The 26,776-nt window shown below is 40.7% G+C and overlaps 3 protein-coding genes and 1 long non-coding RNA gene across 10 annotated transcripts; 1 reads left to right on the top strand and 3 right to left on the bottom strand.

Moving 5' to 3' along the window:
- Window positions 1–420: 420 nt before the first annotated feature.
- LOC130193135 (zinc finger protein 135-like) lies at window positions 421–4,296 on the bottom strand. Of its 3 annotated transcripts, none has more exons than XM_056413515.1 (5): window positions 3,355–4,296; window positions 2,826–2,960; window positions 2,560–2,675; window positions 1,706–1,849; window positions 421–1,619 (listed from the first exon to the last, which is right to left on the bottom strand). In XM_056413515.1, the coding sequence occupies exons 2-5, from the start codon at window positions 2,923–2,925 to the stop codon at window positions 945–947; spliced, it is 1,035 nt and encodes a 344-aa protein (XP_056269490.1). In that variant the 5' UTR covers window positions 2,926–2,960; window positions 3,355–4,296; the 3' UTR covers window positions 421–944. The 3 variants fall into 3 exon arrangements, with proteins under 3 accessions (XP_056269490.1, XP_056269499.1, XP_056269479.1); XM_056413524.1 differs by having other exon boundaries at window positions 3,459–4,296; XM_056413504.1 differs by having other exon boundaries at window positions 2,826–4,296.
- A 1,598-nt stretch (window positions 4,297–5,894) lies between these two features.
- ndufv1 (NADH:ubiquinone oxidoreductase core subunit V1) lies at window positions 5,895–15,788 on the bottom strand. 3 transcript variants are annotated; one of them, XM_056413420.1, is made up of 11 exons: window positions 15,572–15,788; window positions 14,389–14,498; window positions 14,209–14,291; window positions 13,803–13,973; window positions 8,740–8,923; window positions 7,770–7,959; window positions 7,341–7,553; window positions 6,977–7,143; window positions 6,807–6,888; window positions 6,534–6,679; window positions 5,895–6,158 (listed from the first exon to the last, which is right to left on the bottom strand). In XM_056413420.1, exons 2-11 carry the CDS (start codon window positions 14,491–14,493, stop codon window positions 6,081–6,083), a joined length of 1,419 nt encoding a protein of 472 aa, XP_056269395.1. In that variant the 5' UTR covers window positions 14,494–14,498; window positions 15,572–15,788; the 3' UTR covers window positions 5,895–6,080. The 3 variants fall into 3 exon arrangements, with proteins under 3 accessions (XP_056269395.1, XP_056269376.1, XP_056269387.1); XM_056413401.1 differs by lacking the exon at window positions 15,572–15,788 and adding an exon at window positions 15,404–15,497; XM_056413412.1 differs by lacking the exon at window positions 15,572–15,788 and adding an exon at window positions 15,323–15,429.
- LOC130193277 (uncharacterized) lies at window positions 8,932–13,223 on the top strand. The gene is made up of 2 exons (XR_008831536.1): window positions 8,932–9,765; window positions 9,851–13,223. It is a non-coding gene; the product is annotated as an uncharacterized LOC130193277 (long non-coding RNA).
- A 305-nt stretch (window positions 15,789–16,093) lies between the features above and the next one.
- Window positions 16,094–25,896, bottom strand: hcn3 (hyperpolarization activated cyclic nucleotide-gated potassium channel 3). Of its 3 annotated transcripts, XM_056413346.1 has the most exons (8): window positions 25,787–25,896; window positions 24,779–25,032; window positions 21,056–21,485; window positions 20,802–20,963; window positions 20,059–20,277; window positions 18,879–19,025; window positions 17,909–18,149; window positions 16,094–17,254 (listed from the first exon to the last, which is right to left on the bottom strand). In XM_056413346.1, the coding sequence occupies exons 2-8, from the start codon at window positions 24,901–24,903 to the stop codon at window positions 17,076–17,078; spliced, it is 1,503 nt and encodes a 500-aa protein (XP_056269321.1). In that variant the 5' UTR covers window positions 24,904–25,032; window positions 25,787–25,896; the 3' UTR covers window positions 16,094–17,075. The 3 variants fall into 3 exon arrangements, with proteins under 3 accessions (XP_056269321.1, XP_056269304.1, XP_056269312.1); XM_056413329.1 differs by lacking the exon at window positions 25,787–25,896 and having other exon boundaries at window positions 24,779–25,736; XM_056413337.1 differs by lacking the exons at window positions 20,059–20,277; window positions 25,787–25,896 and having other exon boundaries at window positions 24,779–25,736.
- Between the last annotated feature and the right edge of the window lie 880 nt (window positions 25,897–26,776).

The following is a 26,776-nucleotide window of genomic DNA, read 5'->3' as shown; positions in this document are numbered from 1 at the left end:
TAAAATAAACAAGCTTTGAAATATTTCACCATGTAATGAATCTATATAATATAAGTTTCCCTTTTTTTAAATGAATTACTGAAATAAATTAACTTGTCAATGATATGCTAATTAATTGAGGATCATTACAATCTGTTGTAGAAGATGTACATTAACCTTTGGTTAAACGATCATATTTTTCATATAATTAATAATTTGCAGGTTGGCATTTAATCACGATACCAAAGTCATAGTCTACAAATGTATTTTAAGTCAGAGTAACAATTAAGTAAAAAATAAATATTGTTGACTATAATATTTTTATTATTTAGAGGATAAAAGCATAAAGAGATGCAGGGAGAAGTGCCTGTCAACCATCACCATATTTGATTTAGCCCCTTGTTCGACCAGTCAAACAAATTGACAACCAAAGACCTCACATGAACACAACTATTGTTTAATGGCACAAGAATGTACTTTTAGAAAGAAACAAGAATTCACTTTTAGAAAGAAACAAGAAAACCTGCAGATTTCAATGTTATTAGTATACAGTGGCCAGTTTTCAGATATTGGATGTCATGATGAAGATACAATCTTTTTTGTACATCCTGAAAAATACAAAAACATCCCACATTTAAGAGCGAATGAGCTTTTATTTAAACCATTCCAGGTAGAGAAGAGGTAATATGGACAGCAAGCGCCTTGTGACATGAGCTTTAACCTATAGATAAATACAATTAAGTATCAATCTGTTTGGAGTTAAATTGGCAAGTGTAGGATGTCTTTCTAAAAGCAAATGAATAATGGCATTTCAAAAACAACCTCCATAAGTCATGGGTTGCATAACCTTGCTTGAAAAAAAATCACCTTAGAATATTCACATAAAAATCTTCTACCTACATTTATGGTACAAAAACCTTTTATGTGAATAATGTAGGATGAAGTTTCAATATTTTCCCCATATATTATCTTATTTCTGCTGCCACCTCTCCTTCAGTGTGGATGTTCTGGTGGATCTCCAGGGTGCTCTCTTGTTCAAAGCCTTTTTCAGAGATGGGGCAGGTGGATCCAGGGTGGTGATCCCTGGCCACGTGCGCTGTGAGCTGCTCGGGCTCAGCGTAGCTCTCGTCACACTCTGTACACGTGTGAAGATTGTGAGGGGAGGGCCCATGTTGATCTCTTTTGTGTGCCCGCAGGGCTTCAAGGGAAGGGAAGATGAGGTCACAATTTGCTTCGGAACAAGGGATCTTGAGCTCCGGTTGCAGCTCATTGGCTGGGCAATCCTCCGTTGTGGAGTCATTGTATTCTTCTTCGTCTTCTTCTTTGACCTTCTTGCTCTCAACCGTCCCTCCTTGAGCTGCGTTCTTGGGTTTACGGCCACGCTTTTTGCCTTGAGGCTTGACGCCACAGTTTATATCACTGGCAAATGTCTCCTGGTGCTGCAGAAGCTCTTCTTCCGTCTTAAAACTGTGAGTACATTTGCAGCATTGGTAGGTGTTGATGTCATCGGCCACCGAGGAGCGCTGGGGGTGCGCTGCGAGGCGATGGTTGCGGAGGCGTGAAGGGCTGGGGAACAAGGTGCCGCAGTCCCTGCAGGGACACCGTCGTTCTACACACTCATGTCGTCTGTGTTTGTTTAGCTACAAGACATTAAACATTCATCATCCACAATTATTTAAATCAGTTCCCACAGCACAATAAAAGATGTAGCCTGCTGCGCACTCACCTCAGTGAAGGTAAAGAAGTTTTTCTGGCAGTAAGCACAAAGGAAGGGCTTCTCCTCTGTGCTGTGGGTGGCCTGGTGCTGGCTTAGCTCCTCAGAGTAGGAGAAGCTCTTGTCACACTTATAGCACGTAAAGACTGTATCAGTCTACAAAAACAATGAGCAGGAAATTGGTTAAAACAATAAGAAATCCTAACGAAAGGCATTATTCACAAATTGCTGAATGATAAAAGATGTTTACAATAGTCCACTAAAACAAATAATCTTTACTTGCATCCATAATGATATATTATATATATGGTATAAAAAGAAAATGTTCAGAGCCTGACCGATACATCGGCCCAGTCAATATTGATTGGGCTGTCAATATCAGCAATAAAGAAGATTTGTGTGAGGGACTGCTAACACATCTTTAACTTGAAAATTGTCATGTACTGTACATATTATGGTAATACTTCAATAAAAAAACATTATAAAATTATTTTATGTTGATATCAAATATCAGGTCACATATTGACACCGGCCCCACAACTCCTGTATCGGTCAACTCTAATCCATACAGCATCCCACTTCATATCCCACTCAAGAATCACTTGAGCGTAAACAATGTCAATTATTTGATTGCTTGATTTGTCGATCAACAGAAAATTAATTAATTAATTAGCTATTTTTAATGATTTATGTACTTTGGGACTGTTGGTTAAACAGGACAAGCTAATAATAATAGAAATATGAACAAGGACAAGAAAATCTACACATATGATATCAATGACGCCAATAACATTAAGTGGTCTTACACATGGATTGCATGAGTTTGTGTCTACGGCGTGTTGTATTCGCAGTCTGCTTCTCCCTACCTGCTGCAGGTGCTGTTTGTACTGGTCCCGATGACTCTTCCTCATGTGTCTCTCCTTGGCTTTGGAGTTACAGAAAGTGATGAAGCACTGGAAACATTGCAGACTCTCGTGCTGATCTGCAACACAATGAGAGGACACGTTGCTTTACCATCAGTGACAACGAAACTGCAGGAATATAAATATTCGACCTCGTGCTATACTGCGATTGAACTAGATTAACATCATCACACCGCGCACGAACTATGCAACGACACATCTTTGCTTACAGGACTGCTGAGGGGCGACCACGGGCTCAGGCTTGATCTCCGCGGAGGCGGCTCTCTTGTCATTCCCAACAACGACTTCCTCGATCTTCACCCTTTCCATGCTGATGCTTTCACACACCAATCCGCCTCATGGAGCTGCAACGTGGAAGCACACACATGCACACACAGTGCAGCTCATGCATCTTGAATGTTCTGTTGAGCGACCACAGAAGACGACCGCAGTGGCAGCTATGAGGCTAGCGTTAAATTAACCCGCGTAATACAGTCAGACATTGGAGGGCGGGGGAAACAAGGTAATATGTCTCGATTAACTAACGTTACGCGTCTAACGAGAAGCTGGTTGTCTTTTCTTTTTTACGTTGGGCACATTTGTTATGAAATAAAGACAAAACACAAAATATGACGTTAGGCCTCAGCTAGTTAGTTGACAGCAAAACGGACACTGGTGGTCTCGCACAGCCAACACAGGGCGAGAGGGTTGTGCCTCTGTATTGGCACAACATTTTAAATCCCGTTTCCTTGGGCTTACTTCCGTGTTATGGCGTTGTACTTCACATCTGCACGAAGAGGAGCAATCGTGATTAATTTGGACTTGTCTTTGTAAAAAATTCAAAAAAGGGATCCATTTCTTACCGTACGAAACGTCCGCCGAAATGAAGCCGCAGTGAGTGTTCTGCCCACATCACGTGATATGAGAAGGGCTCCGGGTAACGGAGATATCGCGAGATTACGGAACTGCGGGTGTCACAGCAGTGGTAGACAGTAATGTTTTTATAGACCTTTTTTTAGACCTTTTAATGTTTTCATAGACCTTTAATGTTTTTAAAAGGCGGCACAATGTTTTATATTATTTGGTAACTGTATGGACTCAGGCACCAGACTGTTTTTGTCACAAAATATTGTTAATTCCTAAACATTAATAACTAGAATGGGCACTCAGTAGAGTGCATACCTTCGCATATCACAAGATTGGGCATTGAATTATGAACATTTTGGCATTAGTTGCATGCCAATTGGATAAAAATTGACCGTGCTATGGTAAAAAGAAGATGTTGACCTTTCCATGACCTTGACCTTTGACCCGATTGATCCCAAAATCTAATCAGATGGTCCCCGGATAATAACCAATCATCCCACCAAATTTCATGCGATTCGGTTTAAAACTTTTTTTGTTATGCGAGGAACACGCATACAAATAAATAAATAAATACACGCCGATCAAAACATAACCTTCCGCATTTTCAACGCGAAGGTAATAATGTCATGACCCAATCCCGGATAAACGGGTAGATGGATTAATGGATGATAAAAAAAAAATTTTTTAAAGAGCAGAAAACATTTGCATAACAACTACAATGCTTTAGAGGTTTAATAACCTTTGATTATGAATGAGTTTATTTATTTTGATCAGCACAATGTACAACTACCAGGAATTTAAAAAAAGGAAAGATACATGGCTGACAAAGGGTTCAGGCTGAAGCTATCTAGCTCATAAGTGCCCTAACCTATTATTGCTTGAAAACCTATTCGCAAGAGCCTTATATATAAAACAAAAACAAAACAAACAAACCAGAAATTCAAGCATTTATCCCCTTAATGCGGTACTTCTTATGCTTTATCAATACCCTCAAGTCTATTCTTCTTCAGTCATGTTTTTAAACTTTGTAAAAAATTGCACCAGATTTGTACTTTCATTGATCTCATCAGTTAAATTATTTCACTGCTTCACCCCACAGATATGCACATGCTTTTCTTAGTTGTATGAGCAATTAGTGGTTTCAAATTCCATCTCCCTCTTAAGTCATACTCCCCTTCTCTATCTCTAAAATTGTTTTGAATACTGCCATGAAGTAAATTATGTTTTGCTTTATACAGAATTTCAGTGTACGTGATGTCAAGAACAGTGCATTGGTAGACAATATCCTACATTATTCACTATTCTTATTGCTCTCGTTTGCATGATGCATATTGACTGTAGGGTGCTTTTGTAGGTGCTCCCCCAGAATTCAACACTATAGGTCATATATGGTAGAATTAAAGTACAATATAGTGTCTGCAATGATTAATAGTTCCGTATGTGCCTTGTTTAGCATATTATCCCCACAGTACGTGCTAACTTGGACCTGACATACTTGATATGTGGTTTCCAGCTAAAGTTGTGGTCGACTATCCCACCGAAGAATATGTTCTCGTAAACTCTTTCCAACATAACACTATCAAACATTAATTTTACCAGAGTATTTCGATGTTTCTATTTTTTTACCAAAAAATATAAATTTGTTTTTTTATGTTTACTGATCATTTATTTACATCCAACCACAACTTTAGCTTGCTCAATTCTGCTGTGACAACCTCCAACAGCTGCTGAAGGTTCTCCCCTGCACAGAATACATGTGTCATCAGCAAAAATAACATAATTCAATAATTTAGAAACATTGCATTTGTGATTGATGTACAGTATCAATAATTTTGGTCCAAGAATTGACCCTTGCAGAACACCACATATATCTAAAAGAGGAGAACTAGTTACAACCATCTGTACAAACAGTTTTCAATATAACTTTTTAACCAATTTAGCCCTACCCATCTAATCTCATACTATTCCAGTTTTTGTACTCAAATATCATGATCCCTTGTATCAAACGCTTTCTTCAGATCGATAAAAACACCTACTGCATATTTCTTGTTATCAATGTTACTTGTTAATTCTTCCACTAAATCCATTAAAGCCATTGCAGTTGATCTGTTCGTTCTAAAACCAAAACTGACTGTCCATAAGTAACTCATATTTTTCAATGAAGCTGTCCAATCGTGCAACAAAGAGCTTCACAAGAACTTTAGAAAACTGGGAGCAGTGAAACTGGCCTGTAATTAGTATACAGGTGTTTTTCTCCAGCTTTGTGTAATGGGATCACTTTAGCCGTTTTATTTTACTGGGAAAGCATCCCAATTTGAACGATAGATTACAGATGTAAATTAGAGGGTCTACAATAACAATTCTATCATACTGATACTTGTCTGAAAGTTGTTCTTTTCCACAATTTTCTAAACTCCAAAAACCCAAAACAGTCAACTTTCATTAGGATTCCTAGAATTGTATTGGTTATTATCAGACAAGGCAGATACATCAATGTAAAACTTGATGATGAGGTGATAAGACGGCACATATTTGCTTTAAATAATGTGTCAATGAAACAAGCATAGGGTAGAGGGCAAATAGGCAGAAGGGGGAGTTGAAGGAGTGAGAAGAGCCATTCAAGCCCTGGCCTGCTGCTTCTGCTGGTGATCAGCAATTCGGCTTTCCATCACAGGTCTGAAGTGCCTGATCAATCCCTGTGAACACAGAAAAGAGAAAACAGAGGAAAATGGACATTAATAAAGCAAAAGAATAACAGAGACTGTACCGCAAATAGTATGTCATTGTATATTTACAAAAAACTGCAACGTGTTTATCCCTAGAAGTGGTAGAGGTTTAGGAGTATTATTCCTTCATGAAACGTATCATATTTTGTTACTCCGCTGAAGAGCTGTTTATTTAACTCTGTAATGATCTTGTCCACCCTCAATCGGAATACACAAAATAATGGGATATTTCGTAAATGTAGTGCAAACCACCACCATACAATAGCACCACAAATATCAATGTGCAAAATATTTACTTCCTCACAGTCCCCTATTAATTTTTGGAATGATCCTGCGAGTCCATACCTGCACTGGCCATGCTGCACCATCTCCCAGGGCACAGATAGTGTGTCCCTCAATCTGCTTACTGAGCTCCCAAATCATGTCGATCTCTGATGGCCGTGCATCACCCTTCACGAAACGCCACATCATGTTATTCATCCAGTCCACTCCTACAGAAACAGATGAAAGGGAAATTTAGAGGTTTTCTTTTTTTTTAGAGGTATTAGGAGACACTGAAAAACACAATATGTGTAAGGTTATGGCCGCTTTAGAAAATGACACTGAATTGGCTCCTACCTTCTCTGCAGGGTGTGCACTGGCCGCAGCTCTCATGTTTGTAGAATTCAATCAGGCGGGCGATGGCTCTGATAATGTCAGTCTGCAAAAAAGAATGCATCCCCCAATGTAACACATGTTTGATGATTGCTTTATGGGTGATGAATTATGGAGCAGTGGTGGCAACTTACAGATTTGTCCATGACGATAATAGCAGCTGTTCCCAGGCCAGTCTGAACCTGGAGGAGGCCGTCAAAGTCCATCATCACCTCTTCACATACCTTCTTGGGAATAAGGGGTGTTGAGGAGCCACCGGGGATGACAGCCAGCAGGTTATCCCAACCACCACGCACACCACCTGCAAGACGGATTCATCTTAATAAAAATAAATAAACTGCATTTACTTTTAGGGCACGCTTATGTTAAGCCATCTTAATCTTTTCGGTCTGTGAATCCCCCCCCCCCTCATTCTACACACGGTGTTGATATTATCTCAAAAACAATGAGAGGAGTTAATTTGATACATTTTGTGACATATAGATAGCGTCATAGTACCTGCGTGCCTCTCGATGAGGTCTTTCAGAGGGACAGACATCTCCTCCTCTACGGTACAGGGGTTGTTAACATGGCCGGAGATGTTGAAGAGCTTTGTGCCGGAGTTTCTCTCTCTGCCAAAGCCCAGAAACCACGAGCCGCCGCGACGACAGATGGTGGGCGCCACGGCAACCGTCTCCACATTGGCAACAGTTGTTGGGCAACCAAACACACCTTTAAGAGAGCAGCAGTAGTTAGGAAAGACATTTCAGTGGCGCTTATATTTGGCAGCAACAAGAGTCTTGCAGTCGTTCGCTGTGTTCACATCATAATAACGAGTTAAAGAAAATGTGGCCAATGTGAGAATGCACGGTGGGTTACAAGCTAAGAATGAATAAGATCAATATTTTAATACCACCCCTGTAAACCTCTCCGGGCACCTCAACTCACCCACGTCAGCAGGGAACGGGGGCTTCAGACGGGGCTTCCCCTGCTTTCCCTCCAGGGACTCGATAAGAGCCGTCTCCTCTCCACAGATGTACGCTCCAGCACCACGCATCACAAACACATCAAAGTCATAACCGGTGCCACAGGCGTTCTTTCCAATTAGCCCTGCAGCATAGGCCTCGTTGATAGCCACCTAGGAGCAGATATCGATTATTAACGCTTCAACAGGATAAATTACGAGATAGTCTTGTACAATCAGACGTATTTTCTATAAATCTCCTTTTACAGTCATGAGCTCTTGACCTGCACTCAGTCAAGACATTTATTATGTTGTTGTTAAACATAAGATATGTGGAGTACTAGTAATTTACTTCCATTTCAAAGAGCAATTTAATCTCCATATTATATAAAGAATACCTCTCTGAGTTTTGACTATAAAGGATTTAGCTGGATTATACTAGAATGATTTGAAGTACAAATATGCATAAAAGTGGTTGGGTGTTGTTTTTGGATTATATATTGTCGAGAGGAATTAAAAACAACTAATAGATCTATAAGCAACATATATAACAGATCAATCAAACAAGACACTTATTTGGAATCGGGTTGCTGTAATGCCGTTAAGAGAGACTGACCTATGATTTTAACAAAATGTTGAACACGGTCTGAACAATTTGGAATCTATTCCAATTAGTTTTTTCAAAGACACAGTATTGCTGCTCCACACATAAAACAAAAAAGTCTGTTATGTAAATTATTTTTAAAAATCCAATTCCAAAGCAACGATTGAATCACAAGCTATTATTTACAGATTTCACAGTGAATTGTGTAAATGTTACTGGCACGTTGGCTTTTTTAAGCTACTGGAATGTTTGTTTGATTCGTATTTCCATGAATGGATTTGAAACATCATTGAAACAATGCACACTCATTTAAATGTTTGTATGGCAGGTTTCGTTGGGTTAATAATCACCTGCATGTTGGACGACTCATTGTAGAACTCGCCTCTGATATAAATATAAGCAGCACGCGCCCCCATGCACCTTCCTGCCACCAGGCAGCCCTCCACCAGCTTGTGTGGGTCATGACGCATAATCTCTCTGTCCTTACAGGTGCCGGGTTCTCCCTCATCTGCGTTCACCACCAGATACTTTGGCCTAATGAGAGACATTAGAATGAGGTTAAATAGGTATAGCAAACTTGATATAGTCCCAGAGCAGCCACTGTGGTGAATGTGTCTGTTAGGTTTTGGATCATGTGTTTTCAATTTGTATTCAAGAATGTAAGCCCTATGAATTATTGTTTACTCCACAGGGTTGTAATTATTAGAAGAAGATTAATAATTACAATCATATTATTGCTGTGATGTTTATTCTATATCGGTCACTGAGAGCAAAAAGGTTCTCAGGTCACATCGGGTTAATGAGCAGACACAGGAACAAAGGTTTGTTTCAATTCTCACCCAATACCCATCGACACCTCACACAGGAATGTCGGGTCGTAAAGCTCATACGGAAGAGACCCCAGCTGTGTTGTGTAAATGACTTCAGCTGTGTTGTGTAAATGACTTGCTTCAATAAAAGGACTGTCGGAGGAGAACTGAGCCAGAGTGTTTTGGGTGAGTGCAGGAGGCACAGCTCAGGACATTCTCCTTGGACAAGTAAAACTACGCGCCCGAGTCTGTCATCTGTGGTCATTGGAGTTGGTCTGGTAATTTAACTAGCGGGGCTTTATCTTTAAGGTGAAAACCCCACATTAATTGGTCCTTCGAGCCGGATCCCAATACATTGTCAACGGAAAAGAGGGAGGGGAAGACACGCCGAAGTCTGTCGACAGCCAGGGTCTTAGCCGATCTTGTCAAAGTCCCGGGACGTGAATTCGTGGCCGGGCCGGTGTCTTTATTGTCCAACCTCCTTCTTTCCTGAGACGATTGACGGGATCCAGATCCAACCAGTGACTTCAGATAACAGGTAAGGAACGGTTTCTCCACCGAAAGGAGGTGTGAGAGAGGTTTATCCACCTAAAGGAAAAGTGAGATTCTCCACCCAAAGGAGGTTTGAGAAAGGTTTCTCCACCCAAAGGAGGTTTGATAGTGGTTCTGTAGGTCTGTGCTCCATGTGTGTGCTGGATGTCTGAGTCTGTGCAAGTGAAGTCCTCCAGGTGAAAGTGTGTAGGAGTCCGGAGGCGTTTCCTGACTCGTTAACAGGGATGCTGAGTGCGAGAGGTCTGTGAAAGGTTTCTTGATATTAATCAAGCAGACCGAGTGCGAACTCTCCGTGAAAAGCTCCAGTGATTAATTGAGTGAAGCAAAGACTCATTAACATATAAGACTGAGTGCGGGATGATTTACACTCCCAGTGAAAAGCTTTATGGGTAATTGAGCAATTTTTGTGTGACAGGGAGAAGTCTCGTGGCCACTGAGCAGTGTGAGTGTGTTTGTTGCTTTGGAGTACAGACTGAGATGTATGTAATATATATTGTAATTCTTGTGTGAAACATCATAGCCAATAGAGGGACTAAATAGAGTTGAAACATAAACTGAAGAAATACCACCACATAATTGTGAATGAATGTCGAATGCCAGTGAATGAATGTTGAATGCAAGTAATTGAATACTTTTGATAAAATTGTTGATGACAGCCTCGCTGTGCTCAGCTGCGCGGCCCCTCCCCTACTCACTTAGCTGCGCGCGCCGAGTCACAATACAGAGAGCAGCCTCGCAGGACAGTGACTGAAGAATTATTTTGAGGATAACTATTATTTAGTAGAGGGTGCGACCATCCGTTACTTTTTGAAATGTTGTTTTAAATAAATGCATTATTTTGCCAATTTTTACTTTTTAAATTAATTGATCAATTGCCCGGCTAGTTCCGTCGGTAGAGCATGAGACTCTTAATCTCAGGGTTGTGGGTTATTCATTTTTAAATTGATCCTTTTAATTTTTTATAGTTACCTATTTTATCTTTTTTATGAGTTTTCCTCAGTCCCAAAGATTGGTTGAGAGAGCCAATCAAACTTTAGAGCAAACAGCAGCATTTGTAGAAACAGCAGAGGGGGAGCAAGAGGACGGGGAGGTCATAAAAGAGGCCGAGATAAGGGCGGCAACAGAGGACGCCAGGGAGAAGGAAATGAGTATGGTAAATTCCTGTGTTACAGATGCGGACAAGAAGGGCATATGGCCAGGGAATGTAAAGAAAACAGACCCGAGGGAGGTGATGGTCAGTATAGGAAAAAACAATACTCAGATGAGAAAGATCACAGAAACCCAAGACAAAGAGACATGATGCAGTTCTTAGGTTTGACTAATTACTGTCACCTTAACACAACCATTGTTGGACAATCTACACTGACGACATGACCATGACAGGAAAGATACAATGGACACCAGCGGCAGATAATGCTTTCGAGGCTACGAAACGTTGCCTCGTGGGCTCATCTGTCCTGGCATTACCCGATTATGACAAACCATTAGAACAGTATCCTGTGATGACCTATGAGAAGACTGCAGTGGGTGAGAAAGGGTCCCCAGAAGAGGGGGACTCCACCACTTATTTGAACATTGGGAAAACCTATTAGACCCTACCCCTTTAAAATTGACCAAAGTAGTTCACACCTATCAGGTGTGAAAAGGGGGATTTGTAGAAATAGATTAACAGAAAATAGGTCATATATAGATACTTTAGAATTATAGTGCAACACTGAGCACATTGGCCCTGTGTTGACCACACACACACACACACACACACACACACACACACACACACACACACACACACGACTAACCTTTTAAAAGTAAACTTGTACTCCCAGCCAGCTTGTACAACACAGCTGGCTATTTGAGTCATGGGCCATGCCATGTCTCAACAGGAGGGATGGTACGGATGATAAATATGCACTTCCATACATACAATTAAACTAAATTTTCAAAAATCTTTTGTAGTATGTTGCAGACAGAATGCACAAGGAATGTGTGTCTCTGGTTGAAACATAGATGAGAATTACGCTAACTCCACAGGGGGTGTCACCTTTTAAAATAGTGATAGGGAGGCAGTTTAGACTGCCAATTATAGACACTATGAGAGAGGTAGATGAGGCGGAGACGGAGCACACACTAGCTGACTGGATGAGCCGTCTTTGAAAAACAACGAGATCGCTCGAACAAATAACATCTCTGCCAGACATCTCGGCTAGACATCTCTGCTCCCCTCCAGAACACCCGTGTGGAGCCAGACGACCAGGTCCTCATCAAGGTGGTGAAAAGAAAACATTGGCACCATCCATGCTGGGAAGGTCCATTCACCGTCTTGCTGACCACTCCAACGGCGTTAAAAATTGCAGAGCGGAACACCTGGATACATCAGAGCCACTGCAAGAAGGTAATACCTCTCCAGGCAGACGACGGGTTTGTGGTGTGAAGTCCGGTTACAAAGGGTGGTGGTTCGTTTAGGGGCCACTAATCTCAACCCGGTGAAGAAATCAACTGAGCCACATCCATTAGGAAAATGCTTGGTGAGGTGTTACTTGCAGTAGCCACAGTTGCTGCGACCCTAGAGGTCAGAGGACTGCTGAACTCTGACGAACTGCATTCAAGGCAGAAAAGATGGACACATCTGAAAAACGACCCCTGGGGTCGGGACAGCGAAGAAGAGAAACAACCACGGCTGAAGAATAAATGTTTTTTTGTATATGCATATGGGAAAACAAATTGCTATATGTGTTCTGTGTTGCTTACTTCCTCTGACCAGGTGACCTCCATGGCAAAGTGATGAGCAGATTGCAGGCTAAATGTTTTTCATCCATGGCAGGGGGAGGTTACGATATCACCCCCCACGCTCCAGGTTTGAGAAATGGGATATGTGAAGCCGAATTTTGGGTAAACTGGAACCATACTGTTAGAGGGAAATCTTTTCCACAACAGCTGATCATGCGAGGCAAGGAGCAACATCCAATGTGTACAACATGTTAACCAGGTCTGAATATGAGAAAAACACAGTACAAAGCTAAAAAATGAAAAACAGGAGGGAATGTTAGGTTTTGGATCATGTGTTTTCAATTTGTATTCAAGAATGTAAGCCCTATGAATTATTGTTTACTCCACAGGGTTGTAATTATTAGAAGAAGATTAATAATTACAATCATATTATTGCTGTGATGTTTATTCTATATCGGTCACTCTGAGAGCAAAAAGGTTCTCGGGTCACATCGGGTTAATGAGCAGACACAGGAACAAAGGTTTGTTTCAATTCTCACCCAATACCCATCGACACCTCACACAGGAATGTCGGGTCGTAAAGCTCATACGGAAGAGACCCCAGCTGTGTTGTGTAAATGACTTCAGCTGTGTTGTGTAAATGACTTGCTTCAATAAAAGGACTGTCGGAGGAGAACTGAGCCAGAGTGTTTTGGGTGAGTGCAGGAGGCACAGCTCAGGACATTCTCCTTGGACAAGTAAAACTACGCGCCCGAGTCTGTCATCTGTGGTCATTGGAGTTGGTCTGGTAATTTAACTAGCGGGGCTTTATCTTTAAGGTGAAAACCCCACAGTGTCCAAACTGTCTGAGCTGATGTTTGGCAACAGCATCCATCCAGATGTAGTTCCATGGATTTCTTTTCAGCTTTAACAAACGTTGATTGCAAGAGACCATGTAAATGATGTTCAGTGAAAATCGTTCAGAAATTAAAAACTCTGACCTTAATTGCTCCTACTTAAATAATACATACAAAAAATACTGTCTTTACTAATTGCACGATTTGGTTACTTCTAATGAATAATCAAAACATTACTGTAAAATGAATTGTCATTTACAATTATAACAACTTTTAAGTTTAGATTCATCATTCCCAATGCGCCCAGAAGAGTTTATAGAATGCCATTCAAACCACCTACTGTGATTCATTTCAGAAATCAGCACAAATACTTTCTTCACTGTTGGGGAACATTTGTGTTTCTATGTGAATTAAAAACATTTTTTTTTTTTTTTAAACACATGCGCAAAACAATTAAAAAAAAACTGTCTGAACTGTATCCTCACTGACCTGCCATCGCTGGGCTTGTTCATGAAGCTCCACTTCATGCCAGTGGGGAAACCAGCTCCACCTCTCCCGCGCAGGCCAGAACCCTTGATCTCATTGAGGATCCAGTCGACTCCATTCAAAAGGATCTCCTTAGTTTTGTACCAGTCGCCACGCTTCAATGCCCCCTTGAGCCTGAAACACAAACATGAGAGGATGAGGAATGGGTTCGGGTTTTTTCAAAATAAAATTATTTATCACGTTTTAATCTGTCTCCGAGACTCTTGTCAGGTCAAAAGCATGCATGACCGGAATTCTTCTTTATCGTTACTGCTCAAGACATTAATTTGTACTTTGTCAGAATCAATATGGATATAACATTTTAGATTTCACAAAGCCCATAAGAATAAGATGGTATATGGGGTGTTACCTCCAGTCATGGCGGCCATAAAGGTTTGTGAAAATTCTGTCCTCATCTGCCAGAGGCCCAAATGTTGTTTTCTTTGGAGAACTCTGAGCAATAAAGACCAGCACATAAACAGGGTTAACATCTTAACCATATTTTCAAATTAATATTTTTGCAAAAAGAAAAAAAAGACAGGACAGTTACCTGCGCTGTGCTGTTGAAGCGGGTGATAGCAGTCACTCCACCTTGACTGACAGCAGCTGGAGCACGAGCCACCCCACACACCACTGCACGAGACAGGGCCAGCATCCTTCCTGCACAGAGGAGAGACAAATCAGGCAGATAGTTCAAGTTACTTCCGTTGCAGGTAATGCTCATTTTAATTATTGATTCATTTGCCGATTCTTTTTGACAATCACACTTTTCTAGAGTCCAAGGTGACATCTTGGAATGTCTTGTTTTGCATGAACAATAGTGCAAAACCAAAAGGTATTTAGTATAAAATAAAGAAAAGAAACAAAGATTGACAATTGATGATCTTAAAAACAATAGGTTTGGTTTATTAAATTAAAAAGAGGCAATACAATAAGAAAATTCTCAAATAAGCTATCAATAATTTTGGTTTTGGTTTCAAAACTCAGTTGACTATCAACACTAGTTGCTGAAAATATCCCAAATGGACTCATCCACCAGAGCACCACCCAATTAGTTTAATATGTTACATTCGATGGCCCTATAAAATGACAACACACATTACTTGTACTTTAAGATGCTGTAATGTCCTGTAAAAACAACCTGCATTTAGGCTGCATTTAATCAACAGACGTTGAGTGAGAGGGGTTTATATTTCAGCACCCACACATTTGATAGTTACTAACATAAGATTCACTTTCTGTATTTCTTGGTGACGACCAACATACATTTTAATAAAAACAATATTGTCACAGTAAAAGCTTTGCGAGAGGTCTCGTTAACTTGTTAAGAGGCGTTATTATGTCAGAGGGAACGTTATTGAGAGAAGTTAGCTAACGAAGGTGAGGACCAGTGTCAGTAACGGTATTAATCCACACAACACTGCCAGCTGTCATATAAACACACTCGTATAGAATGGAGTAACGTTACCACTCAACTATGTTACCTTAAAGCGGACACCTGAGCCCCATGCACTGACGTGAGCGACTGCTAGCCTGGCGCTAAGCTAAGGCAGCTAGCGGTTAACCTTGTAATGTCAGAATAACAGCAGCGGATTCACGACGTCGCGTCCAGATGTCACGCTGAGAAAACATGAATGGACTCATTTACTACAGATGCAATGGCAGCTGCATTAAAAGTTGCTAAATAATAAACGGGTTTGATGCAAGTTAGCAAAACAATCGTCGCTGCTTACCTTCTCCAACTGTACGTCCCGAGTTTATGAAACACTGACAGGAAGTAGAGGGCACACACCGGAAGCTGTCATCAACAACATCGCTGCAGCTTGAAGCGCCCTCTTTGCGTTGAAGAAAAAACTATTTTTAGAAGTACTTTTTCAGTAACTGGGTACGTTGCATATAATATAATATATTATTGTGTGTTTTTGTGTGTGCTTATCGACATCTAAACAAACTGCATATGCAAAAACAAATTATATTCATCTTTAAAGGGTACAAATATGTATTTATACTTCAGCAGTATGAAGATTATTAATCAGAAAGTGTGAACACATTCATACTTTACGTGACTGTAAAATGGAGGGTATTTGATAAACAAAGACATTTTCTTCTGAGGATCAAAATGAACTGGAAAATAAATTCACTGTAGGCTAGGAATAAATACAGCACAAATACACAGGATGTTTGTTTTATCTGATAAGTTGCGCAAACTAATCAGTTTCTTATCCATATTAACAATAAGAAAAGTGCAGACTTGAAATGATTTATTATTTTTAATAAAAAAACCTAATGGTTTATTTTAATAAATACATTACCAATATATATTCAATAATTTATTAATTATTATGAATATAACTAGTATTATATTATATTAAAGCCAAATGCTTGTTTGCACGTTAATTGCCAAAAGAAAATTAAAACAGAAGAAGGTCCATGCATGGAAAGAAATCAAAGTAATACTGGACACTTAATTGGAGCGATGCAAACGTATGTATTTTTAGACGACCTATTCAAGTTTAAAGTTCAATGTTGGAATTTAAACAGCGATGTATAACTGTGTACAATCTGTCTTTATACCGTTGGAGCTATTGCATCAGGGCAGCTTATCTTCAGTAAACATTGGTATTAAACTGTGACTTGATGCAACCTTCAGGGGTGAGGGGTCATCAGAATCAGCATTACATTCAGCCGTGTGATGTGACACCCAGCTGGTGCTCCGATGTATGACGTGATGGATTATAAAACTGCAGTGTCAGAAAGCATACAGGTAACTGAAAATAATTATTAAAGCAGTATTTACATTTGTACAAGCTAGTGTTGCCAATGACCAAATGCATATGTATCACCAAAGTTGCTGAAGAAACAAGAAAATTGTGAATTTCTTTGGTCATCGACTTGTAAATGACAAAATGAATCTAACATTGGCTGTATATAAAGATCTAACACAAAATTAGATTTCAGCTAACAACTGGAGATCCAAGAAACAAAACACAATTAACTGAGGTGCAATATTCTCAACCAAGTGCAACAATAATGTGTAAATAAATAAAACGGAGGTTCTACATCAGGATGTCCATCATTGAGCACTTAAGTAAACTGCAATCAGTCAAATTTACAACAAAGGCTTCTTTGTTATGTGGCTCAAATTCAGTCACAGCATGACAATTATCTTCCACATTTATGGCAGGAGTCTCTCTTCGTTTTTACTGAGGAAAACTCTCATTTGTTGAAGGCAGACGACTAGACCTGCGACCCCCCCTGGCCCAGTCGGTTCACAGCCACGCTCTCAAATGCCCTCCTCATGAGAGGATGCTCCTCCAGGACCTCGTTGAAACTGTCCACACTCAGGGAGTAAAGGCGACAGTAGGTATCAGCCCTCACGGTGGCGGTGCGTCGTCCGTGGGTTAGCAGGCAGATCTCTGTACCACGAAGAGAGAGTCAGTTTAACTTTTAAGACAATGGTTCAATGTTTTGGAGAACCTTACGTTTTCCAAGGGTTAAAGCAGATGAATGAGACCAAGGCCATACTGGACTGAGGCAGACTAGCTGTTTCCTCCTGTTTCCACTCTTTGTGGTAAGCTACGCTAACCGGCTGCTGACTATTTTCATATTTAGCCTACAGTTCTGATACAAGACTGGTATCAATCTTCTTATCAAATAATAAGCAAGAAAGTGAATAAGCTTATCTCCTAAAATATCAAAATATTAAGTCTTCCAAGAGGGGAAACTAAATATATTTGGCTTTGAGACTGTTGGTTATATGAAAACAAGCAACTGTAAAAATTCAGAATGACTTTTGGGATTATTTTTCAAAACATATCTAGGCCAAACACTTGATCAGTTAATGATGAAAATGTATTAATTAATAAGTGATAACATAATTGGATGTTGCAATCTTAGATACAAGGCAGTGTGTGGATGATAAGATGATGTACAGATGAGCAATACATTTGTCCTCCAGGTGCAGAGAAAGTGAAAAGGGGTCAGCGACAGCTTTAACAAGCGGAGAGGAATAACAACCGGCCTCTTAACGATTTGATGGAAAGCTGTTCAACGGTCCTCAAATGAGTTACCTCCAAAATATGCCCCATCGCTGAGCGTAATCTCTTTACTGCCAAGTGGGATGACGGTGACGGTGCCGTGCTGGATGAAGTACATTTTCCGACCCAGTGTTCCTTCTCGTATAATAAAGTCTGCAGGTTGAAAGACTTCGAAACGCAGCTTGGTCAAGATCACAGTCACAAAATGAGGGTCGGTGTTGGCAAACAGTGGCATGTTGGCTACGAGCCCACGGCAGTTATAGCTGACTATCTCCTGCATGGTGGACAGAGTGGAGAGAAGACATTATGATGAGTGATGCTGAGACATTTCTACAGTACCTTGTTATCATTCTATTACATTCTGCTGCTCAGTCTGAGCTCAGTTAAATCTAATTTATTGATGCTCTTGTTTTACATGTGTGACACTGTTTTGATTTTCTGCTTCTCTTTTTCTTATGCGATAGCAAACTAAATACTAAAACTTGAAACATTTTGAAAAATCTTGTTTGGTTTGACCAACCGTCCAAAACCCATAGATTACAAGTTACTGTCATATTTGACAAAGAGAAGCAGAACATCCTCACATTGAAAAGCTGAAACCTTTTTTATTTGAAAAATTCAAAATGTATCTCATAAAATGTAATTTGTCAAACAACGAATCAATAAATTAACTAATAATCAGCTCACAATTGAAAGTGTCTCTTTTGGCTTCAGAAAATTCAGATGTTTTGATCGGTTTGTGAAGAAAATAACACTGCAGACATTTTCCGTATCATGATATAGAGAATATAAACACCCTGCTACTCCAACGTGAGGATAAGCAATTTTTATACAATTGTAGACTGAATACCTTCAGGTTTTTGGACGCAAATCAATCAATATATTGCTTTTGAACTTATGTTTCAGGCCTAAAGTTGCATCTGTGTGGCCATGTCTCGATAAATAGAGACATGGAGAGAAAGTAAGAGAGAGAATCAAATGGATGGCCTCATGAATAACACACCTCCTTCAGCGGATCGCTGAGCTCTCCCAGGATGCTGTCTTCATCGAACATCTTGCCTTGGAATCGCTGCTCGTAGTAATCATGGATCCTCTGTCTTACGTCCGCCGGCAGTTTATGGAACGACATGTACTGCTCCACTTGCTTATACTGAAATCATTTGTACAAAACACATGAAGATTTGACCTTCATGAGGACACAGTTGGAATTCCACAGAGCTTATATCAGATGTCACATCTAGTCACATTTTCGACCATGTGTTTGGGGAATTATTCCTGAGCACAATAATTACGCATTTATTACCTTCGCATTGAAAATGCGGAAGGTTATGTTTTGATCGCCGTGTTTTTATTTATTTATTTGTATGCGTGTTATTCGCAAAACTCAAAAAGTGTTGAACCGAATCGCATGAAATTTGGTGGGAGGATTGGTTATTATCCGGGGACCAGTTGATTAGATTTTGGGATCGATCGGGTCAAAGTTCAAGGTCAAAGGTCATGAACAGGTCAAAATCTTCTTGAATCGCATGAAATTTGGTGGGATGATTGGTTATTATCCGGGGACCATTTGATTAGATTTTGGGATCAATCGGGTCAAAGGTCAAGGTCATGGAAAGGTCAACATCTTTTTTTTTTACCATAGCACGATACATTTGTGTCCAATTGGCATGCAACTAATGCCAAAATGTTCATAATTCAATGCCCAATCTTGTGATATGCGAAGGTATGCGCTCTACCGAGTGCCCATTCTAGTTTATTTGTTTTGTCGTGTTTTTTTTCTCCAATTTTAAGTGGATTACAAACTCATTTGACTAATGCTCATTACAAAGTCATTTGTAATGGGCATTAGCAAACAGTGATCCAAAACAAAGGTGCCGCCATTTGTCCATCGTCCGTTCTGCTTTATCTTGTGAGAATCCCCTGGGAAGAGTCACACCGAGGGCACAAAATCCATGAGATAATACACATATTCTCTCTGCATTTGGCACAACTTCCACGAATAAAGTATCTGCAAGTAAGCAAGCATATGATATAAAACATGGCTGAGTTATTAAACCTCACAGCCAGAATCAGGTTAGCATCCATGTGCAGCTAGTGGAACATATTGAGCGCAAAACAACTGAAGCTGTAGGTCAAAATGTTTCAGTTTGTTAATCTTTTGCAAACAGTGCAAAGGTGATTACCTTCTCTTGATACTGGCGATGTGATGCATCCAAGGACTGGACCAGATTAGTTGCATGACCAAGGAACATGGCGTAGCAGGTGGCCCCCACGACCATACTGATCATGGTGAGCCAAACGTCAGTCAGGCCTTCTGGGGGGTTAGCGCCGTATCCGATACACAGCATGTGACTCATGGCCATAAAGAGGGCGTAGGAGTACTGTAGGTGCCATGTAGTATTCTGGGAAGGACAGTAGTGTTGTCATGGGAAAATATACTTTGCATGGCTGTAGCCACATGAATGCAGCATAAGTGATGTTTTTACAGTAACATTATTTTACAGATAAAGGTCGCTAAATAATGTCCTCGAAGTTTCCTGAAATAAATATAATTTGTTATTCATTATAAGGAAAATAAATGCAGGTTTCAACTGGTTTCACATTTGGGGAAATTAGTTATTCACTTGATGAAAGTCAGGTGAGAAGATTAAAGCCTGAGAGGGGCATCAATCTTCGAATTAAAACAATTCCATTAATTGTATCATGTGAATTGCCAATGAAACCTAAATAGTCTTTTAGTCAGTGCACAGCAGTCAGCTGAATAAGCTAAATTGTAAGTGGCAAGAATACAATTACACATATATCATGTTTTGGATTATGGTGAAATAATGAAGGCATATTTATTGGGAAAGACTTTTTTATGAATAGAGATAGATATTATTTTGTGAGTTTGTAATGAATGAATATGTAATGAATATGTACTCACCACCATGTTGTTTTTGGCGACCCAGCATTCTGGGGGGAAGTCTTGCAGCATAGGCACCATGAAGGTCAGGCAGCCATTCCAGTGGCACAACAGCAGCATCATACCAATCAAGTTGACTATGCGAACCGCAGCACTGGCCAGGTCATAAGTCATATGGAAAATCTGAGAGAGAAATTGTATGGAATAAAGAAAACAACATTAAACTGAACAAAAGTTGAATTTCCAATGAGCTCCATCTCTCATCCTTCCTTTACCTCCTCCCACTGGTGGATGTAGCGGATGAGGCGAGACAGTCTGAGAAGTCGCAGCAGACTGAGGATCTTGGTGAAGCGCACGATGCGGAGGGCGCGGGCGGTGCGGTACACGTCAGACGACTCGTGCAGGGACTCCAGGTCGACAACGAGGAAGATGTAGTCAACGGGGATGGAGGAGATGAAGTCCACCAGGAACCAGGTGCGGAGGTACTGCATTCGGATATCTTTGGGGTCCAGGATGATGTTGCTGTCTTCTACCGGGATGCCCGTCCGGAAATTGAAAACCAAGTCCATGAGGAAGAGAGTGTCAGAGAGGACGTTGAAGGTGATCCACGGCATGGTGTTCTGGTCTTCAAAGAAGGTGATTCCCCAGGGCAAAATGATCAGATTACTCATCATCAACAGGAGCATCACCAGGTCCCAGTAAAACCTGCACACAACAGGAGTGGTGGATGTTTGAGGTTGTGCAGATGTAAAGCTGTGAGCATTGTATGCACTGAAGCCAGAACCTTTTCCCGCTGTTGTTGTACAGTGATCCAGATACATCTGTGGACTGATTCTTGCCAAGTGTACAGCATGTAGAAGAGATCTGGAGCACTCAGATCAATTATTTGTTAGCGTAAACAAAAAGGACTATATTGGTGCTCTTAACTATGTAAGAATTCTTTTTAAATGTTTTAATAAATGATGATACTGAAAGAAAATCATAAGGAAATTAATACAAGTGTCACGGCGCTATTAGAGTGGACCCAAAAGCACGACTCAGACAGGAGTAACAAAGAATACTGTCTTTGGTTGGAAACAGGCTGGGTCAAAACCGGGAGATCAGTCAAAGAAGCAAACAAGTCCAAAAAGGGGCAGGGCAGAGAATCAGAGGTCAGAACAGGCAGGTCAGGAATATACTCTAATAACACTGAAGAACTTGGCACAAAAACACAAGACAATCTGGCAGATGACAAGTGGAAGTGAGGGAGCTAAATAGTGAGGGACTAATGAGGGGATGGGCTGCAGGTGAGAAGGGCGTGAGGACCAGGTGAAGGGAATGAGGGACTAACGAGGTGATCAGAGGCAGGTGAGGGGAGTTGGATTGACGAGATGGTGTGACAGGATGAAAACAACTAATACAAAAAGGAAGGCGTGGAGCTAAACTGTTACAACAAGAAACAATACAATATTTATATCTAAGTCTTTCTTTTGCAGACTTAAAGGCAATGCAATCCTGCATGAAAATAGAAGTTTAAAAAGCAACATATGTTGTGTAGACATGGTTATGGTGATATTTATGTGTGATACATCATGTGCAAGCTTTACAAATAAAGCAACCACATTCAAAAAATACAGTGAAAGCGCTGTAAACACCGGAACAAGTCCTCTTACATATCTGTGCTCTTGGTTTATACTTGTCTGAACGCAATATGAGCGAATCCTGTTAATGATGCTGGTGGTCCAATTAATCGTGCGACCCAATCTTCTTTGGATTCAGAGTTCAGGAGAGAGGCCCAGGGAGCTTTTCGGGAGGTTAAAGGCCTTAAAGGTAAAAGGAATTGAATTGAAATCCCTGCAGGCAGCATAAAGCTTACAGGGAAATCTGTTCACATAATGAGTGAATGATTTGTTATGCGTGTCACCCAGACAGCGTTTGTTTTGTTGCCGCTGCCCCAGAGAGTGTTACATTATTCACGAAATAAAGAGACACCAGCGACATAAAGCTCTTCACCTCCTAGATGTGGCTCCATATTTACCTGACAGATCTAATCTATAATACTCTAATAAGAAAGTGAATAAGTCCAAAATTAATCCTTGAAGTTATATAATTTGACACGGCTATCAAGGTCAAGTAAAGTCATCCCATAAACAGTTTAGCATTCAAAGTGACCGGTATGCTCATAACAAGCTGCTGTCACAAGAGGACGCCCTTCTCATCCAAAATGAATGGTGCTGACTTCAGCGGGCTCAATATGAAAACACTGAAGAAAAGACACACGTCACTGCCACTGGTAATGTCTGACACGTGGTCTGCTGCTTTCAGGATGTTGAAGCCCAGACCTCTGCGCCGCACATAGCGTCAATTATCCCCGTCTGCTTCGTGTCAAACAAGTCACATCTTCCTATTAGTGTCCAGTGTCTCGCTTACATGTGTGATTGTGTGCTCTCTACGTTCTTATTTGCTTTTATCGTTTGTTTTTATTGTAATTTTAGTTATTTTTATTGCATAGCTTTTAAGATATTTTAACTATGTGTTGTAAAGCGTCTTTGAGTATTTTGAAAAGCGCTATAGAAATGTAATGTATTATTACACCACAAGTACACATTTGGGTTTCCTTGCAGGCAGGCAGGCAGGCAGGCTCTCTCTCTCTCTCTCTCTCTCTCTCTCTCTCTCTCTCTCTCTCTCAACTACTTCTGACTACCGTCACTCGTCAGTGATCGCAACATGAACTGTGTGAGAAAATGACCGCGTTCTTCAGCAGAGATACAGGAAGTGATAGATTATTTCTCCATTCTCCTTCACCTTTATTCCTCCATTAATCCATGCCGTCTGTGTCTACTTGTTGATTTACATGACTGCTTATCATCTCCTCTCATGTTGCAGAGGATTAGTGGTTGCTTGCTGCTCATAACTCCACCAAAGGCTCTGGACGCCATTATGGCTGTTTACATGAAGGGTGTGAGAGGCAGAGTAAATTCTGCTCTATGAAAACCTTTGAGATGTTTTAGATATTAATAAAAGTGGGAGTGGAACAGGAACAGGAATGTGGTTTTATAAAAGCATTTTATGTTGAATCTAAATCCAGACTGGAGTAACTATTACATGACAATAATATGGATTGGCATTAAAGTTGGTATTGGTATATAAAAACATTTAATTGCATGAAAAATGCAAAATGTTACCCAACCTTAACCACTAAAGAGAAAAGCTGAGCACCAAAATGTGCCATTCCAACAAATCCACCAAAAGGGGAAGTTTGAGCATAAGGTTAAAGAGAGCAGGCTTCCGGTAATCCCCCCCTCAGCTGTCTGTGTATTATTGCATAATGGAGCAAGATTGGAATTAAAGGGATTTTTATGGGCAATAATCCCTCCGCACTGGTTTATCCTCCCTGTCTGTCATAGGCCTGACATTTAAAAATTGTTTGTTTAAATTTGATGGCGGCTATTATGAGGGACCACAGAGACAGATTGCTTGGAGCATCGCTGCTGAGAGGTTGCTCGGTCCCAAAAGCTGAATGATCTGACAAATCCTCCAAAAGGGAGGTTAAACAAGAGCAACATGTTTCAAAAGGAATAAATTGGATCGCTTAAATAAACAGAATCAATGAATGTAGTTCTCCCTCCTCGTCAGCAGGGAGAGTTGCCGGTGGTATAATTAATCCAGATGATCTTGTCCGATATACTGTATCACTAATCAAATCCCTTCATCGCCTTATCATGTGAGACCGATCCTGACATCAGCTGCTGTGCAGCTTGTCCTTGGAAAAATGGATCTAAGCACCGTCACCGGCTGTTTGGTTGGGTGTAAACTGGATACGTTCAAGGGAAAAGTGAGAAAGGTTAACGACCAATTGGGGAATCTGGTTTTGGTAAAAAGTTACTGACTTGTGTTCTCACTCATTTTGCATGTTCTGTCCATGTGTATGTAGAAATAATGAGGTCACATTCCCAAATCAGCACTGACATGAATAGGAAACCAAGGTTAGGAAAGTCCAAACATAACCTTATTATTACCTGAAGTCACTGTACGGGTGGATGATCCACACTCCAAAGCTCTTGACCCTGGCCTGCTCTGCAGCAACCCCCTTATGGCTGCCGAACATGCGGAGGGAGAACTTGTTGACCCCGGGCTCCAGCATTGACCCAAGCTTCTTTTGGAAGTAGTTGGACCGGTCTGATGAGGGTCTGGTGTCGTCGTTGCCTCCTTCGACCTCCTCGCTGATTTCCAGCAGGCCATCTGGATCTGCCGTATAGTCGTCATTGTGAGTCTGAACCAAGGAGAAGAGCGTTTTGGTCACATCGGCCCTCTTCTCTGCCTTTGGGGAGGGGGTATCAGGGGGGGTCGTCCTCTGGGAGCCACTTCTCCACTTCGAGAAGCGGAGGTTGCTCCAGCTGCGGTATCTGGAAGTCTCCGGTTTGAGAGACGGGCTCTCGCCAAGGTTTCTCTGGTCCTCGATACTCCGGGAGAGGCTGTTCATTTTCAAACTTTGCATTTCAAACTATAAGCAGGACCAGTCGGGCTATGGTGTCCCTGAGACTTGGCTTTTAGGTGCCTGGTTGTAAAGTTCACTTTCTAATAATGTCCAATGCAGCTGCCATTTTCATATAATGAAATTTTTTTTGTATCCTTCTCAAAATATTAAAATATATTCTGAAATACTTTTAAGCAGGCTGTAAAATAGCATGCAGGTCGTAGATTAAAAATATAAAACAGTGACACCACAGCAACGGAATAACTCCATTAAATATCAGGTGGTCACTTTTAGCTCTCTACATATTAGCAAATACACATTTCATTTTACAATAAAGAGTGTATGGCTTTCTCAAATCCATTAAAAAAAGTTACAGCCAGTAAGAAAAAGTACTTCCCTGCGGTTTGATGTATGAATCATCCGCGTCGTAAAAATTAAAACTTCCGCCTCAGATGTATGTTGTATGTCTTTGTTTGACCGGACGCAAATTGTCAGAGAGGCTTCAGTAGCCTTCAATAATCTGCTTGTTGGTATCACTGCGTCCACTCACCTCTCTCCTCCTCTCCTCCTCCTCCTCTTCCTCCTCCCCTCCCTCCTCGGGGACTAGTCCCTGGGTGGTGATGCGGCTGCACGTCTCGTTGCGCAGCCCGGACGGAGAGGCTCCAGGTGAGCCGCAAAGACAGCGCTATGAGTTGAGCTACTGGTCAAAGGAGAAAACAACAGCGCCTTCATACCTGCAATAAATCTACCATAAGGCTAGCTATTCAGTTATTTTTTACATAAATATTTGATTTAAGATATATATTGACTACTTTCAATTGTCACATTTCAAAGTCCCACGCCTAAAGTTTTCGTTTTTAACTTATTAATACTCGCACGAAATGCGTTAAATAAATATCTTTATATATATATATATATATATAATTATAGACTCAATTCATTATTAAATTCCTTACTGTAAGAGTGTAGGGAATTACACGTATTTCTTGCCGGGACTTAAATGAGAAAGACTACTTTCAAGTCGGTCCACTTCGCCGAGGGTAGCTGGACATAGGTGGCTACAGGTTTGCCTGTCGCTGTCCAACCTCCAAACCTCCTAAAATAAAATATGTGTTATTGCACCTGTATACTCAGCTGTACTCAACGCTCTCAAAGACCTCCTCTCTGCCGGTATCTTCCTGTCTGTGACCAGTTGAGTCTTCATTATATAGACCCCCTGTAGACCATTAGGTCCATGCACTCCCTGAAGTTGCAGGTATCATCTTCACATGTACACTTGTTCTCCTAAACAGGAACACTCGAGAAACTAATTACTGGAACTCATGCAGCTTGTGTTCCTGATACCATGCACAATGTTCATTATAAACAACAATTCCTTTCTGGACAACTGGTCGTATCTAAAGCTCACTGAGTAACATTAACATGTGAAAGTAATCGTAAGTAAGTAGTTAACAGTTTGATCTGAGAAATGTACCATAGAGAACAACTGTAATTTGAGAGTTTCTTGGACATTTAAAAAACGTTTATTCACTTATATTTT

The sequence above is a fragment of the Pseudoliparis swirei genome, chromosome 1 (assembly GCF_029220125.1).
Source record: "Pseudoliparis swirei isolate HS2019 ecotype Mariana Trench chromosome 1, NWPU_hadal_v1, whole genome shotgun sequence".
Classification (NCBI taxonomy): domain Eukaryota; kingdom Metazoa; phylum Chordata; class Actinopteri; order Perciformes; family Liparidae; genus Pseudoliparis; species Pseudoliparis swirei.
This window is presented reverse-complemented; position numbering and strand designations above follow the sequence as displayed.

Excerpts from the sequence above, each read along its gene's own strand:
- hcn3 (XM_056413329.1), bottom strand. The coding sequence starts at position 25,257 with ATGCAAAGTTTGAAAATGAACAGCCTCTCCCGGAGTATCGAGGACCAG. Across the intron at positions 20,964-21,055 it reads ACATCCACCAGTGGGAGGAG|ATTTTCCATATGACTTATGA; the intron begins GTAAAGGAAGGA and ends TTTCTCTCTCAG. Across the intron at positions 20,278-20,801 it reads TCGCCAAAAACAACATGGTG|AATACTACATGGCACCTACA; the intron begins GTGAGTACATAT and ends TGTCCTTCCCAG.
- ndufv1 (XM_056413401.1), bottom strand. The coding sequence starts at position 15,482 with ATGAGTCCATTCATGTTTTCTCAGCGTGACATCTGGACGCGACGTCGT. Across the intron at positions 8,924-13,802 it reads AACAAGCCCAGCGATGGCAG|GCCAAAGTATCTGGTGGTGA; the intron begins GTCAGTGAGGAT and ends GTCTCTCATTAG. Across the intron at positions 7,960-8,739 it reads ATGAGTCGTCCAACATGCAG|GTGGCTATCAACGAGGCCTA; the intron begins GTGATTATTAAC and ends ATCTGCTCCTAG.
- LOC130193135 (XM_056413504.1), bottom strand. The coding sequence starts at position 2,925 with ATGGAAAGGGTGAAGATCGAGGAAGTCGTTGTTGGGAATGACAAGAGA. Across the intron at positions 1,850-2,559 it reads ACAAACAGCACCTGCAGCAG|ACTGATACAGTCTTTACGTG; the intron begins GTAGGGAGAAGC and ends TTGTTTTTGTAG. Across the intron at positions 1,620-1,705 it reads ACTTCTTTACCTTCACTGAG|CTAAACAAACACAGACGACA; the intron begins GTGAGTGCGCAG and ends AATGTCTTGTAG.